Source organism: Mytilus californianus, unplaced genomic scaffold (assembly GCF_021869535.1).
Source record: "Mytilus californianus isolate M0D057914Y unplaced genomic scaffold, xbMytCali1.0.p SCAF_2, whole genome shotgun sequence".
Classification (NCBI taxonomy): Eukaryota; Metazoa; Mollusca; class Bivalvia; order Mytilida; family Mytilidae; genus Mytilus; species Mytilus californianus.
The window spans coordinates 52,642,063-52,660,009 of NW_026262668.1; the positions used below are offsets into that span (position 1 = coordinate 52,642,063).

The following is a 17,947-nucleotide window of genomic DNA, read 5'->3' on the forward strand; positions in this document are numbered from 1 at the left end:
TAACTACTCATAAATACTTTAAGGTCTAAGCCATAACCCCGACGATCAACATTAAGATGCGCATGAACTCTTAGGCTATCGTAAAATTGGTTTATTTCAAACTTAATAATTAATAAACACGACCTTCATTGGTGTCACAAGAGGAGCTAGAATTGCATCTTCCTTTTTTTCGGCAGGGATCATGTTGCTCTATATATATATATATAGTTTTCTTTTTATTATGTTGCGGCCCCTTTTATTAAATTTTTTGTCTTTTTTTTGTCTCGTTTTCTTGTCCATTCGCCAGTCTTTCTACGTTTTCTGGTTATTCACTACCTTCTTCATAGTTTCTTTTTTTGTCTCATTTCTTTGTCCTTTTCTGCGATTTTTAGATTATTTTTGAAATGTATTTTTGACTTTTTAAACATTTTAAACTCAAAATACTTAAAAGACGTTTCTTACTGAAAATTTTTGTGACATCAAAATTAGCGTAAATGTAAGGAGATGTGGTATGGTTTCCAATGAAACGAGACTATCATTCACACGACATTTCTACAAATCACCATGTGAACTTGTCACATGTCCTCATTGTTCCCAAAATTGGTATAGGACCTATATAGCTTCTTATTTGTTCTCATTTCTTTGACCCTATCTGCGATAATTATATTGGTTTAAAGTAAGTTATTGTACACGAAAAACTTAAAAGAAGTTTCTTTCAGAAAAACCTTGTTTACAGCAAAACTGTAGACAAAGGCCTATACCGTTGATATAAATATCTGGAGTATACTCTTTGTCCAATCGGAGGTTGCAGATTTATCATGTATGTGTGCCTTGGTCATTCACTTCCATGCAATGCGTTTAAGTTTGCAAAATCCACGAAAAGAAACCCACGTAGTTTGTTTTTAATAACATTATTGGTATAATATACCGGTAGTAGGAGGTTTAGCTAGCTATATAACCAGGTTTAACCCACCATTTTCATCGAAAAATGCCTGTAACAAGTCAGAAATATGACTGTTGTTTTCCGTTCTTTCCATTGGTTGATATTTATCGTTTGGTTTTGTCAGATTTTAAGAACTCCCACCTTTTTGAATTCACCTCGAAGTTCGGTATTTTTAAAAATACTTTTTCATATTGCCAACAAAGTAGACTTTTACACTATAAATGAGAATCACTATCTTTGACATTTTTATTGTAATTGTATCTTAATCTAAATATAGTTGAAAGATGATATTATTGACACTATGTTAAAAAAAAACCACTTGCAACACCTAGCTTTTTTTAATGAAAAATGGACTCCTAACTGTAACATGGTGTGGAATCTGTCGGAACGATTTATTTTGGTGCATTATACATCCTCTTATCCATATTTATGCAACTTAAAATATTATTGCGTAAAAAAAATATCAGATGGTTGTACCCTGTTTTCCGAAATATGATTGTAATCTTTCGTTATTCGGACACAGCACCTTTTTTTCATTAAAAAGCACACTCGTACTTTTCAATGTATGAAAAAATGTTAAATATAATCAAAATTATTGCTGTTGGTTTCACCATCCATATCACGCAATTGAAGGTGTACATTATTAACCTGCATACATTTTGGGATCAAAACGTATATTTTAAGTCACGCCGCAATATAGCCTTTTTGTGCGGATGCGGCGTAAAGCAATCACCAATCAATCAATATTGATTGTTGTACCCTGATACTTATATTTTAAGTATTTTTTTCTATTAAAATTGCGGTTGACGCTTAGGGATAATACAATCATTCCAAACGCGTCATGTCAGTAATTTACTTTTATCAAAATTACATTGAATGAAATTTTGTGAGTAGCATTAATAGCATTAATACATGTATTAATGCGGAATTTTGCTTTTTCCCAGAAAAATAGGGAAAATAAATATAGGTGTATATTAATATATGTAAAAATGACTTGTATATTTATTTATATTACATATTTGTTCAATATACAATGAACGACAATTAAAAAACAAATACACTCGTTAATTACATTTCGTATGCATGGAAGCATTTTCACAAGACCTATGATGACGATCTTGAATAATCGACTTTGCCTTTATTACATTGTACATTTACACTTCTAAATCACATTCTAAGAATTTCTGTCACGTGTATCTTTGTTGATAACCATTCTTCAACTTATCATTTGTATTATTTTAAGAATTTGGCGGTAATACATTCTTTCGGAACTCTCCTGGAGTATTGATATTACCGGAAGGTTTGTAATGAGCAACAATAACGTATTTGTTCTGTCCTTTAACTTTAGAGATTCCAATTCCTATCTCGTTAGAAGATTTCCATATCATCTGTGTGAAGTTCATCGAATCTGGAAAATAAATTAGAAGTCAGACCAATAAGTATATGAAAATATATTTCAGTGTATAAACCTTTAGAATTGGAACCATTAGTGTCGATACATGAACTAGGTGTGGGGCATGCAATGGCCAATAAACTTTTCTGGAACTATCCCCAAACTGTCTGTGATTATAAAAAAATATAATATTGGGAATAATACATTTAAAAAAGAAGATGTGGTATGAGTGCCAATGAGACAACTCTCCATCCAAGTCACAATGTATAAAGGTAAACAATTATAGGTCAAAGTACGGCCTTCAACACGGAGTCTTAGCTCACACCGAACAGCAAGCTTTAAAAACCCCCAATATGACTAGTGTAAAACAATTCAAACAGGAAAACCAACGGTGTAATCTATATAAAAGACGAGAAACACTGAATAGACGGTGACCGTAGTACACAAGCCGCGTAAAACTGATGTATGGATACGGATATTTCAGCATGTGGATATTGAAATTACAAAACATGAACACTCCAAGCGTCTTTTAGTTGTTTCGTATGTAGCATCAGCTATGCAAATTATAATTGGATAAACACGTTCAAAATTAAGGAAATCCATTGTTAACGTGCACTCGTGTTTTTTTTTTTTATATTCACAGTGTTTCATGCAAGTAATTCTTCATGTTGCAAATGCAAGTGTATAACCACCCCTCGAGTATCTGTATCTTTTGACTGCTACGATAACATTAACGGTGCCATTTTTCTGCACCAGAAGAGTATTTTCAATTTTTGTCCCTTCAGTGATGCTCGAGGCCAAAAAATCGAGAGACAAATTGTCGAACGTGGTTGCGTATTTATACATCCTGCACGCTAAATGGATGTTCATTGAGGAAGAGTAGAAACTCTCAGGCGAAGGAACAATGTTTATACTCCTGATTATCAACGCGGTTGTACATTTCTGATATTTGCAAGTACTAGTACCTTCAAAGATGCTTAGTGGATAAAAGCTTATTTTAAGTCAATGAGTCTCCAACTTGGATATTTACATGTGTGTTTGTTATTACAAACGTTTGTTTGGTTGATTTTGTTTTTGTTATTTTTTCGCTTTTTAGGGGGGGGGGAGGAGTAGTTTTTATCTAACTGGGATCAAATCAGAAATACACACAACAGTTTATTCCATGTACGAAAACAAAATACAATGTAGAAAACTGGATTATGAAAGTGTGGGCAAATTTATCATAAGTTCATTTGTACTATGTGTTATAATACAGTGCAATTCATGTAACAAGCTAGATTATGAAAAAGAGAATTATATCTCATATGCAATGACGCTCTTGTTTTTTTTTTAATCTATCTCTCATACTAGTAATTGTAGAACCTCTGGTTTGATATGTGCTTTGTATCGATCTGATGAGTTAAGCCCTTTTCAACTGATTTTTACTGTTTATGTTGCACTGTTACAAGGTAAGGGGAGGGTTGGCACCAGCAAACATGCTTAACCCAACCATATTCTGTATGCAACTGTCCCAAGCCAGGAGCCTGTAATTGAGTAGTTGTCGTTTGTTGCTGTATGTCATATTTGTTTTTCTTTTGTTTTGTACATAAAACAGGTCGTAAGTTTTCTCGTTTTAATTGTTTCACATTTGTCATTGCGGGGCCTTGTATAACTAACTAATGCGGTATTGTTTTTGCTCATTGTGGAAAACCAAAAGAAGAAAAAAAGACGAATAGACAAACAACAATCCATTCAACACTTCACAAAAAAATAAAGACTGAGCAACTCAAAAACCACGAGAAACTGGGTGTAAGTTATGTAATTCGGAAGGGCCAGCTGTTAAATAATTATCCCTGTGTCAATAGTAAGTTAAAAGTAAGTGTTTTTTTGGCATTTTTTTTAAATTGTTCTCACCGCGATATAGTCCATGTGTGTTCACATGTCGTTAGATAAATCAATCAATCAATCAATCAATCAATCATAAAAATAGGTTGATTACTGCCTAAAGTTACCTTTATTCCATTGTGGGTGTAGGTGGTCATAGTTTTCAATTTCCTTATACCATAATTCTGTGACGGTATCTCCACTCGGCCTTTGTCCATTCGTTTCCACAAATATTACATTTTCACCTCTACCTACGGAAATTAAATGTTGTATTGTAAAATGTTCAAAAAGGGTTTTAATCAGTGAAAAGTAATTTTGAAACAGATATTTTATTTGAACGATGTTGTACAATAAGAATTGAAAAATAGCGTTCTATTCTACTGCGATTGAGTATTATAATTCACGTTAAAGAGCATATTAATATAATGGAATTATATGCGACTGTCATACAAGTGAGTGGTTTAGCTAGCTATAAACCCAGGTTTAATCCACCATTTTCTACATAAGGAAATGCATATACAAAGTCAGGAATATGACTGTTGTTTTCCATTCGTTTGATAAAGGACCTTCCGTTTTGAATTTTCCTTGGAGTTCGGTATTTTCGTTATCTTACTTCATACAGAGATTTTGATTGGTTGTTATTTTGCTGAACTTACAGTGGCAAATGATTCATGATTATTCAGGACAGTTAAGTTATTAAAAATGATTTGACCAAATGACGGCCGGAAATTTAGAATTCCTCTGGAAAAAGATGCATTATGATTAACAACTGAAGTTTCCCTTGCAAAATGACACCTGTGCGACCCTCATTACAAGGGTTCTTCCTCGTGCAGAGAGCATGGCAATCTGTTAAAATGGACAAAAGTATGATTTAACGTCACCTTTTCTACTGCACGTGACAAAGTATTTATACAACCCGCACAGGCAAACGGAACCAAACGTAGCACAGGTTTTTCTGCTAGATGGGCAAAAACCCATCTTATTTCTATAACCCAGCTACTTTTTGCTCTAGTTTGAAGATGTTTGTTGGATGTTTGAAAATGACAAATAAAATTGAGAATCGAAACGGGGAATGTGTCAAAGAGACAACAGCCTGACCAAAGAGCAGAAAACAGCCCAAGGTCACCAATGGGTCTTACTCTACTTATATATTCAAATCCGTTTGGTGAAACATGTAGCCAATAGAAGGGGCGAAAATTCAAATTAAAACGTTGTTAAAGTATTTTGCAATCTCCATTTGTGTCCACTATATGTAGAGTGTATTGTTTTTTTACCAAACATCTAGGACCCATTATTCACTTATTTAAACTATCTGTTAGTAAACAATATTAATCAAAGTACTGAAGTACTGGATATTGGATGACCGCAAGTTCTTGTGGATGGTCACAAGCACTTGTCTCAGAAAAGAAATCACATCTCTATACCTGAAAGTGAGGTTAAGGTATACATAGATATATTTTTTTCTGAGACAAGTTCGTGCGTGGATGATGAATAAATGACAGGGAATTCAACCTCACCGTAATAATTATTATATTGTAGTGATACTCTGGTTTGTTGTTATATATTATATTGATATTTGTATATAACAGTTACATGCATATATAATTTTCATCCATGTGTATGTCATTCTATTCTACTATGCTAATAATAGTGCAGTGCCACTCTTCTGTCATAATTCGATTTTTCTAATAGATTGGATTGGAGTAGGCATTCATATTTTCCCGCAAAACGTTCTTGAGATATTCTTCCGCATGCGTTAACACCAATTTTCGGTATTCTTGATTTGTTATTGATATATATATTTCTCAAGACCAAAACATTTTCATATCATTTATCTATGTTCTTAAAAATTATTTTCATGAATATTTATTGATGAAATTGATATTTAACAAGCGATAAGGAATGTTATTTTGCGTTCGGTTATCAGTCAAAAACGAAAGCCACGTGGGTAGAAATGTCTGTGGCAACAATACACCGGAATGCCCTCACGGTCATCCGATGTAAAAATCATATGCATCAAAGTGCCTTTGTCAGGAAGAAATTTGAGCACACAAAACTTATAACATGCAGAATCAGTTTTTGATTAACATGAATTTGCTGTTGATTTTATAGTATAGCGGAAGCGGGCGATTTATATTAATGGGGGAGACGGCTGTCCACAAATGAAACGCTTGACAGAATTTTATGAAACTTTCACAGAATCTTACTCGAATGATGTTCTTTTGCGCCTCGTATTTCATTTTTTCATTCGAATAAATTTTTGGGTTAAGTTTGCCATACTCAGAAATTATACCAATTTGTTATCCAAATCATTTTGGGGTTTCCCTTGGCAAATCATAGATTGCTTCCTTTTGTATTTGCAACTCCTCCTTAATTGTTATTATAATGTATTGAATTTTCTCAAAATCTTAATCATATAAATATAATGGTATTGTGCACTTCATATTTTGTTTTGATCCGATTAATTTTTAGAATTTTCCTTAGGAAATCATAGACTTTACAATTGCTTTAGAGGGTACCCATTTTTTATCCGCAACTCCAACCTCTTATTAGAGTTTATTAAAACTTTTTGAGAATCTTTATCCTATAATACCATTGTGCATCTCCTCTTTTTTCTGAATTATATTTTTGGGGTTTCCCTTAAGTTACCAAATCATGGAATTTGCAAGGGGCGTGGTAAAATTTTGTTAGTAGAGTAAAACTTTTGCTATAAGAAGGGTTATTCTCTTGACTTGAGCACTTGTACTAACTCGGTTATAGATCCTAATTAGTTGGCCTGTTGCAAGCCAAATTTTTCTATCACCCTTACTACCAGTGGCAACCGGGCTAAATTCCCGCTCTCATTACTGGTCGACTTTTATTACCTATTTAATTTATTATTAATTTGTTCTCATCCTGATATGCATGACATGTTTGCCTGGACGTTAAGTCAATCAATCAATTACAATCTCAAATTGTTTATAAATCATGCGATTTTTGCGTTTTTTAAAAAGAATATTAGAGATCTACAGAGAATTGCAAAGTTTATTTATTATTTGGTGACAGAAAGGGGAAATTATAAATAAAAAAAAACGAATATTACGATTATTAATCGTACATTATAAGAAAAGGAGACGAAGTATGATAGTCAATAGACAACACCATCCAACATTTCTTGCTGTGGGAATATCAATAGCTGTCCTCTGGGTTGTTTTGTTACAATCTAATTAAAATATAAAACTCGGATTCCGTTATACTAAGTATGTAGTATAACGGAATCCGAGTTCTATATTTTAATTAGATTGGTAATGTTATACAATCTAGACTAACGCGACTACTTTAGATATTACTTACTTACCTAATTACTGCCCTGTATGCCATTGGTGTGTAGGGCAGTAACGAAGAGTGTTAAGATACTTTAGATATGTAGTTCATAAATTGATAGCTAGCAACAAGAAAAAGGAGAGAGAAAAAAAGTCTACAATACCAGGAAATTCACTGAACTGAACATATCCTTTGTCTGCAATGATATTCGCCCACATCTGAGTATCCCTGTTCAGGTCTTCAGATATTCTCAGTTGTTTACTTCCATGATGACTTCGCAGTGTATTATGGGATTTCACCATTTCATCTCTGAACTCGGCACACACTGCAATATATTAAATGTAATCCACTGTGCATTTTTATGTTGTCAACATCGTAAACTTTAAAAGTAAAAGCTAATGGCGTTTTATTACAAACTTTATTGTACTAAGTGGGAGGATGTTAAAATATTCTATTTAGTGCAAAGCAGATGTTTTCCTATAACAAACGTCTTCATACAGCCTTCGTCCCTCTTTATATGGTAGAAAGGGTACATTTAAATCGAAGAAACATTTAGGAGAACATGCTTTCACTGTGGTTAGAAAACAAAGCGACAATGCTAAGGAATTTTCATAAGGAATCAATGTAAGAAAAAATTTCAAATCCTACCCAATAACTTGCTGCTTCGAGTGGAGTCGAAGTCAACCTGGATATGAATGCAATAACCGTTAGCAAAATAAAGTCAATGAAAAAATCAATCAGACAAACATATTCAAAACCAGAAGAGAAATAATTATGAAACAAAAAAACACATTAATAACAAAAAATCAAAAACGGATTGATTCATTCTTATTGACTTAAAGTCTTACGGCTGCAAATAGTTCATGCAGGATCTAATGAAATGAAGCGAAATTTAAACAGATATTTTCACTCCATGAAGTTTGATAAAAACGTCTTAATTAAACACATATGGGTTAGATTTAAAAAAAAAATACAGAACCATGACAAAGTACAAATTACAAATGTAAAACAGTTTCTTCTAATTCATATACCATCACCATCACTTCTACCATAAACCATACACTGTATTCATTTAAGGCCAAAATTTTGAAAAGAAATATCAGACGACACCCAAAAAATTCTAAATAAGGATGATGTAGAGTGTACGTCATGAGACAGTAACCCACAATAAAATTATTACAAAATTACATCTTCTGTATGCAGTCATATTGGAGTGCAATCATGAAATAAAATTAAAAAAAAAAACATCAAAAACAGAAAATTCTGCACATTCGATATTGAATTAGAATACGCAAGACCATTTCACCCAAGTGCTTGACGGGAATATGGAAAAAAGGTCACCTGGACTGCGTTTCACAGAAAAACTACCGAATAAAATTTTATTTATCGTAATTTTTCTGAAATGCTTATGGCTTACGATCTATTTTAGTCGCAATGTATTTTTGTGAAACGCAGGACAGGACTTCTCCTGTCCGACAGTAAGAAGATGCAAGATGATGTGCGCCCTTTTGACCGAGCATGGTTTATAAATGTCAGGTAGGAATATGGACGATATATTCGATACCAGTAGCTCTTTTCACAAAAAATCTTAAGTGTAAAATTTATCGTAAGTCTAAAATATTCCTTAACAATTCAACTAAATATTTTTATCGTAAGATTAATTTTACACTTAAGATTTTTTGTGAAAAGGACTACTGACTCTCCGTACGTAAAGGAACACTTGCAGCAACTTTGACGGTTCTGTAAGGGATCCATTGTAAAACGAATTTTTCGCTTTTCTCAACATGCCATCTTTTTCCAGCAGCGGTCCAAATTAACCACTTTCTTTTGAGACCATTTTTGTAGAACCTTCTAGACTTATTTATTGTTTAACGTGGTGTCGTCTTGAATATCAATGAAATATTTGTCGTTGGACGTTGAATAAACATCACTCAATTTTCCATTGTACTTGTGGTAATGTTTTTCTAATACAACGTTTACAATATCTATGAATGAATAATCAATGTTGATGTCTAAAAACAAAATCCAATATCATTAATTCCTCGACGTCACAAGAAATAACTGACTGGGCAGATGGTTCACATTTCTAAGTAAACTTTACAGGAAGTGTTTAGTAAACATATAACCCTTCTTGTTGTGCTATTTTCTATTCCGCAATTTTTACTATCTGTACATGATCTAAACGTTCACTTTGCAAAAGTTTAGTTTAGTAATTGTTCTATATGACTGTTATACAAGCGAGAGGTTTAGCTAGCTATAAAACCAGGTTTCATCCACCATTTTCTACATAAAGAAATGAATGTACCAAGTCAGGAATAAGACAGTTGTTTTCCATTCGTTTGATGTGTTTGAACTTTTGCCATTTGATAAGGGACTTTCAGTTTTGAATTTTCCTTGGAGCTCGGTATTTTTGTTATTTTACTTTTTGTTACACTTCCGGTTTGCTGTTCGTATTCGTCTTTTTCTTGTTATTCCGGTCACCTTTGAATTCTCACTTTTATATCGTTCTTCAAAAATCAACCCTTGATACTCTCTTTAAAGTTATGAAGTCCGCATATCTTCTACCTATAGATGTCTTTTGTTGTCTTTTTTGTGTTGTTTGCTTGCTGACGTGTAGACATATAACCTACACCTCCTTTTATTTATAATTCTTTATATACGTTAAAATTTTTATTTTAGGACATGGGATACAAATATTTTCGTAGTTTGAAGTAAAATTGTGAACGTAATGTTAAATGTAAATTGCTGTGAAATTTAAAAAAAGGATAATCAATTAAAAATATATTTGACACTGTTCGAATCGGGCGTTGAATGAGTACTAAATGATATGTGGCTTAAACTCAACCGTTTGTCATAGTTTATTTGTGTTTGTTTGACCTTTTTGATTGTCGAAATCATTTTCAGTATATCAAATTAAAAAAGCTTCTGTTTATGGTAACATAACAACCTTATTTGTTACACAATACATAAACCTTTTGATCTAAATCATCTGTATATGATATATTGGGAGGGGTCGCTTATTTTCATTTAAAACAAGCGCATGTTTATTGCAAAACAAAGCTTTACTTTATTTGCTTTCCAATGTATAAGATGGAGATTGTATTTTGTGATAAGATAAGTCGGTATTTGTTTAAATTTATTTAATATGCAATGAATAAGCAAAAAGAATAAAAAAATATTTCACCTGACACAGCAGAAATGATAGAAATGTTATGTACACATTTTTCATATTAATATGACAGTTCATTTGTTTGCGACTAAAGTTTATGTTTTGTACAAGTATGACGTGCATCTTTTTGTACGATTGAAATGAGATTAGTGTTAAACGTTAATGAGACAATTGTATGCATGTATTGCCAATTTAGATATGGTTGAAGTCTTTAACTCTGTACTTTACAAGTTCTGTAATTTCACTTATACTAACATGACTAATTAGGTTCCAAAGTCAATCTGACTAAGTGCATGAAAACCCTCAATCATAAAACGGCGCATTTCTATGAAAATTCGTTCTTATTTAAACAGGATCACTACTGCTTTTACTCCGGATATATAAGTACTTCTGTAACTTTTCAGAATGAAAGCCAAGCTTTAAATACAAAATCCGAGATGTGGTATGATTGCCAATGAGACATCTATACAACAGAGTCCAAATGAACTGGATTTAAGTAACTATAGGTCAACGTACGGCCTTCAACAATGAGCAAAACCCATAATGTTTAGTCAGCAATAAAAGGTCCTAACATAACAAAACGTGAAACAATTCAAACGAAAAAACTAACTACTTGATTTATGACAAACCAATAAAGGAAAAACAAACATGACAGCAACCAACCAACGACAACCACTGAATTACAGGATCCTGATTTGGGACAGGAACATATTCAATGGTTAAACATGACTGTTTGTGAGCGCTCAACCCTCCATCATAACATCGGACAGTGGTGTATAAGAACAACATAAGAACGAATTGTAAAACTCAGTTGGAATTGTCTTGACTCATCAGATTGCTACGAAGCACACAAAAAAAATAATTACATAAAGACAAAAGATAATCAAAGTACTGAAGTACTGAACATCGGATGACCGCAAGTTCTTGTGGATGGTCACAAGCACTTGTCTCAGAAAATAAAATCACATCTCTATACCTGAAAGTGAGTGTAATAATTCGATTTTTCTAGTAGATTGGATTTGAGTAGGCATTCATATTTTCCCGCAAAGCGTTCTTGAGATATTCTTCCGCATGCGTTAACACAATTTTTCTGACATTAAGGACTTTTTACTTATACGACAAAACATTTTCAAATTATTAATTTATGTTCTAAAAAAAATTATTTTTATGAGTATTCATTGAAGAAATGAATTTATAACAAACGATAAGTAATGTTATTTTGCACACGATAATGTCCGCGTATTTATACGATCGGTTACCAGTCAAAAACGAAAGTCAAATCTCTGTGGCAACAATACATCGGAATGCCCTCACGGTCATCGCGATGTAAAAAGGAGTATTATAGTAACTGAAAGACAGTTCAATGCTAATCACAACTGATCAATTATACATCATGTTCTCCCAGACTAAAGTATCAATGAGTATACACCCTACGACTTTGGTGTAAAGACATCATAAACGGTCTGAGATAAGCATTACAAGACTACAATAATAATCCAGAAACTATGTCCAGGAATTTGTCTAGAGATAGCATTTTTTCTTTATTGTATAATGTTGTAAATGTTTTGTTGATTATTGCACTGTTTTTTTGTACAAGAGACATGCATATATAAATCAAGCAAAAAATACTCAATTTTGTTGCGTTCGATGAGCTTTCTTGAAATGCTTTCAACCGAATTTATTAGAGCCGAGAGTTGGGAAAGAAAAATTTACAAATGCTAGGAACATGTGGAAACTTTAGTCAGAAGGATCAAATAAAAAATATTCTCTATGCTGTATTATTATTCTCAACTCATATTACAACGTACTGCATCACCTTCGGTTCAGTCACTTACAATATAGTTTATTTGTTGATTTGTTAATTTGTATATTAGAGATTATTGTATACACATGATACAGATGCTGCACTCTGTTTAATAATTGGAATTGACCATCCTCATTAGTTGTCCGTCGTTTGTTTATGTATACAACTGCCATTTACACATTGAGAAAGCACGGAAATGGGTATCATTCATTTGATTTGTTCTTCAACTTCAATATTACCCAATGTCATCTTGATGCGTGATTTTATATGATTATTAATGGATCTCTTTATCTCAATCAAGTTTTGCCGTGGTGTTTTCAATTCATATTTTTTGGACGATCATTTGATATTCTGAGGGGCAAGGAGGGTTCTTGCGGATTGATTATTCATTTTCATCTGTTGCTACGCATGCTTTTTTCGCATTCATTATGTCTTATGCAAGGTTATTTATTTTTTGCTCTTACCACGGAAGGATATAAATTTTTCAAAATCCCTCCCCCTCCGAAAAACTCAAGTGGTTGTCCCCTTTACTCCCAAACACACATTTTGTGTGTGTGATAATGATAAGCACATAATATATATATATGTAAAATGAAGAAGACGGAGAGTAGTTGACTGTAAAAATATAATGAAGTAAGAGCAAGTACTCTTAAATCGATATTGTGTGTCTTTTGTCTTGTTGTTAGTATTTGTGCTTAGTACGAATCTGATGAGTCAACCCTTTCAAACCGATTATTAGAGTTTCTTCTCATAATCCTCTGTTACATCCGTGTCCCATGTAAAAGGACGTTTGAGTGCTCACAAATATATTTAACCCCTCCCCATTCTTTATGTCCCCTGCCTCAAGTCAGGTGTATGAAATCTAGTGGTTGTCGTTGGTTGCTTTCTGTCATACTTGTTTATTGTTAATTTGTTTTCAGCATAAATCAGCCCGTTGGTTTTCTCTTTTGAGTTTGCCGAAACTTTTTACAGTTTACTATATAATATGGAGTATACTGATCGTTGATGTAAGAGTACAGTCTCTTAGATAGGTACTTTGTGACTTTTGTCTTGTTAGTTTTTGTGCTTAGTACCAATATGATGAGTAAAGCCCTTTCAAACTAATATTTAGAGATTCTTCTTATATTCCGCTATTACACCACTATCCAATGTAGGAGGGTCTCAAAATGGGGGTGGGGGTCCTTTATTTCTGTATTTTTTTATTCTTCAAGGTAATTTTTCTCTTTTCTTTTTACCATTATTCTCTATTCTTTATATATTTTACAAAACCGTTCATTTTTCTTTTGAATTTGCCATGACCATTTTTCTGGTTAACTATACAGCATGGGTTTTGTACATAAGGAAATGCCTGTACCAAATAAGGAATATGACAGTTGTTTTCCATTCGTTTGATGTGTTTCAGCTTTTGATTTTGCCATTTGATAAGGGACTTTCCAATTTGAATTTTCCTTGGAGTTCGGTATTTCTGTTATTTTACTTTTTGCTGATCGTTGAAGTCCGAACGGTGACCTATCATTCTTTACACTCTGGTCTCTGGTGGATAGTTTTCTCATTGGCAAGCATACCACGTCTCAGCATTTTTGTACTAACAACATCTAAATTCACGTAATTAAACATAACAAACATTCTAAGACTGTATAAATTATGAAGAGAGCACATCTTAATTGGTATAGAAAGGATTGCATGCTATGTTCAGAATTATGAACGTATTATTAATTAGTGTGTCTGCTGTGAAGTTAAGATATACATTGCTTGCATTGTACTTTATAGGTTTTGAATACTTCCAAAATCTGTGCTGCTATTCGCTATGAACTTAAGGTGCTATTTTCAAGAAGAAGAAAAAATACAAAATAAAATACTCGGAATCTTTTGCTTCTTATACTCTTAGAATTTAAGTTTCGTAGGTATTTTCCCTATTTTTTTTTCATTAAAATTTTGATTTGTCAACATGCTACCCTAGAACCGTGAAAGACTTGATTGATTTATTGTTGTTTGCTTAACGTCCAGTGACAAATATTTCATGTATGTTCTGGTGTAAGACTTGAGTATGGCTCCCCCTTATTTTCCATCTTTATACCCAAAAGTTACATCATAAAAAAACGCATACTTGAAACGTGAAAAAAACATAAATCACGCAAACTACAAAAAGAGCTTTAACATGTTTAACAAGTCTAACGATGTAGATCCGCCTTGCTTTACAATTCATCTAGATGTTTTACAAATATTCATTTCTTTGACGGTATCTCGTATGCTTTTTTTCCTTCAATTTCTTCATCTTTATATAAATGTTTCACAGAAGAGAAAGAATTGGACAATGACATCCATTTTCATTAATACTTAAAATCATAATTAATAAACACACTTACCCTTCTCATCCATTAAGTAAACTGATTATTTTCCAACGAGATATCAACCATTGGTTACTTCACATCATTCTACCAATTTATCACATTACCTGGGCGCTCGATATGTTCATTTCATTAATCATGACCACGATCAGATTGTCAACACTAGATTTCTTACACTACAAAACATATTTGTTTTCAAATCTGTGACCTGTATCTTAATTACAAATATAGAGAAACGATTCGTAAAATTATTGATCGTATATCATTGTGTGTCATTCTGACATAATGGCGGTCTGATGGTACATGCAATAGCTACGATCACATTCTAAATGTAATTTTTATTTCACCTTAACCATACTTTTTATGACTTGTAATTATTTCACATGTATCATTTTTCATCTATTTTTGTTCATCGGGGTAAAATTTCAGAGGAAAAGTATCATGAAATGAACTTTTTAATATAATTTAACAGATCCATTTTCATCTTATTATAAAATGATGGTGCAATTATTTTTAAAGTTAAACGCAATTGGCTCAATTTCATTGGTGCTATTTTATTGAAAACGTCGACATGCAATTAAACAAAAATAATTTTAATACAACACTAGCTGTTTACACGTTCTTCACTTTTTAACTCTGTGACACATAAGCTTTATCGTAAACCTAACAGGGAATAAATTGTTACGTCGGGTTTTTTTTTGGGTGTGGTTAACCAATATTACATTACAGAATATAAGTAGATTCTGAAAATGTAAATTGTCAAAGACAATACAATTTAAAGGGTACACGTACTCAACTACTAAAAGGTAACTCCTACTTAACGAATATCATTACATCATGACTTGTATAGTTTTGGATGTAGAGATATATTTTAATTTATTAAATAATACGAGCAAATCAGCCCTAATACAGATAAATCAGCATGCGCAATACTGATGACGTTGCCCTGTCGATATAAATCAAGAGTTAATATTGCTTTAAGGACAGGGCCAATACGGGGACCAATACGGAAAAAAAGCCGTATTGGCCCATGACCTAGTACGGGACGCTCACTTCCGGTTTCAATTTTCTAAACCATTTGTATTATATTTTTTTAATTTAAAATCATAAAATAAAAAGTTTAAATGATGTTCAGTGTTTTTAAATGTCTTGAAGTCTTGAAACGGAAATATTTCACAGCCTTTTCGAGTACGACTTTCGATTATTGACACTGGTTCATTTCCGTTGATTAATCACCAGAAAGCAGACGATCCAAGAGTAAGAATAGTAAAGGTGGCACGGTAGTATTTCCTGGCCCATAAGGGATAGTGATAGCCTTTTTAAACTTTTCACCACTTTCTAGCACTGCCCAAAATTCTATGTACACAGTTTACTGAAGTACTTTCATTATAATTTTCAGAAATGAATTTAAATATGTATCATGACCGTTTACTTTTTTTGCTATCTTTATAAACCTAAGGCCACTAGTGCTTTTAGGTCTTTTATCATGCAGTGAATACAAAATTTAAAAAAAATCTCAAAAATTCATTTTCACCTGTATGAAAAATTATTTCATATTTTTCTACACCTGATTCATCCCTCAGTTTGGGAAAATATGTTCAGTTGATACTGTATTTTTTGTCCAATCACACTGTTCAAATACATTGACTTAGGTAGGGTACACAAAAGAGCAACCTAAATTCCGGAATGCAAATACTACCGTGCTACCTTAAGCTGTCTGATTTATTCTTCCCAGCTACTTTATATTTGCTAGATAAAATGAATTGTAATAGCATAACATTAAGTACTTGGACGAGAAATCAGAAATTACATCTGACAATGTTGACAAATAATCCATGGACGTGAATGCGACTCGAAAAGACAAGTTCAGATATGAAATTCTGTATTTTCTTCACGGTAACTTTCTTAGTTCATGTGTTGTTTATTCTAATTAAAAGAATTAAAATCATTTAATAAAAGTGTTATGAACTGGCTGATTCTGTATTGGCCCTGTTATAGATTCTCGATCAGCTGTATTGGCCCTCGACTCTTCGAGTCTCGTGCCCAATAATACAGCTAACCTCGAAGCTACAACAGGGTCAATACAGAAACAGCCAGCTATAGAACTGACACGAAGAGTAGGTTAGGCCAGAATGCCAGGCTAATCCTTTACAAGATTGTGATGTCATATCAAGCACTTGTAACTTTACCATTTGTTTATAATTAATGTGACGGTATCTCCTATATTTTATGTTTGTTTTTTTTTTTATTTGTTCATTTTTTTTACTTTTTCACTAGAAGAGCCTTCAGGAACCGTTTACCCTCACGGAACATCTAAGTTCAATACCATTTTCGGTAGGGTTTGTATTGCTCGATCTCCAAGTTTTCGCCGTAGTGTTCTGTGGTCTATAATGATTTATTCTATTGTTATCTTTGGATTTTTCACAGATGTTTTCAATCCTTTATCGACTTGTGTATGGAATTAGATGCGTATCTAGGATTTTGAAAATGGTGGTGGGGTGGGGGAAAAGGGGGGGGGGGTGCAACTAGGCTGTAAAAAATCTACGCATTAATCATATATGTAGCTCTATAAAGGGGATCCGGGCATCTAGGTCCCCCCCCCCCCCCCCTCTTAAATCCGACTCTAGAATTCCTGTCATATCAACAATAATAAAAGAATAACGGACATGTTTTAAAATTTATTCATCCATTTAAGATAAATAAATTTTTTTTAAATTTCCGTTATTTATCGTATCGAGGATCACATAAGTAATTATTTCTTAAAGTATTTTCTTGGCAAGACTCATGTAAATGCCGAAATTAATCATTCTTATGCTATGGGCCTCCTCAGTAGTATTGCTAGCTGCATAGAAAATATCACATAATTTTCCCTTTTGACCATGCAATATTTTAAACGACACAGTATTTTTTTCGGGTTTTTAAGCTGTAAACTAGAAACCAAAGAGAAAGACATCATTTCTATTTTCTATAGTTATCATTTTTTTGTTAAGACAGACTCGGTATCAGCGTGCAAAGGTGGGTTCATTTCCGGCTGCGTATCCATAGATTTTGGTATTTGCTGCGTCTCCGCCGAGCACAGGGCATTCATCAGTAAGAAGAAAGAATGATTTGCTTGGCATCTGAATACTTTGTCCTTGCACAGGTG

At 33.0% G+C, this 17,947-nt stretch overlaps 1 protein-coding gene across 1 annotated transcript; it reads right to left on the reverse strand.

Moving 5' to 3' along the window:
- Positions 1–1,910: 1,910 nt before the first annotated feature.
- LOC127729999 (Golgi-associated plant pathogenesis-related protein 1-like) lies at positions 1,911–15,127 on the reverse strand. Its single transcript, XM_052238004.1, has 4 exons — positions 14,821–15,127; positions 7,645–7,806; positions 4,307–4,429; positions 1,911–2,330 (listed from the first exon to the last, which is right to left on the reverse strand). Exons 1-4 carry the CDS (start codon positions 14,831–14,833, stop codon positions 2,161–2,163), a joined length of 468 nt encoding a protein of 155 aa, XP_052093964.1. The 5' UTR covers positions 14,834–15,127; the 3' UTR covers positions 1,911–2,160.
- Positions 15,128–17,947: the final 2,820 nt, after the last annotated feature.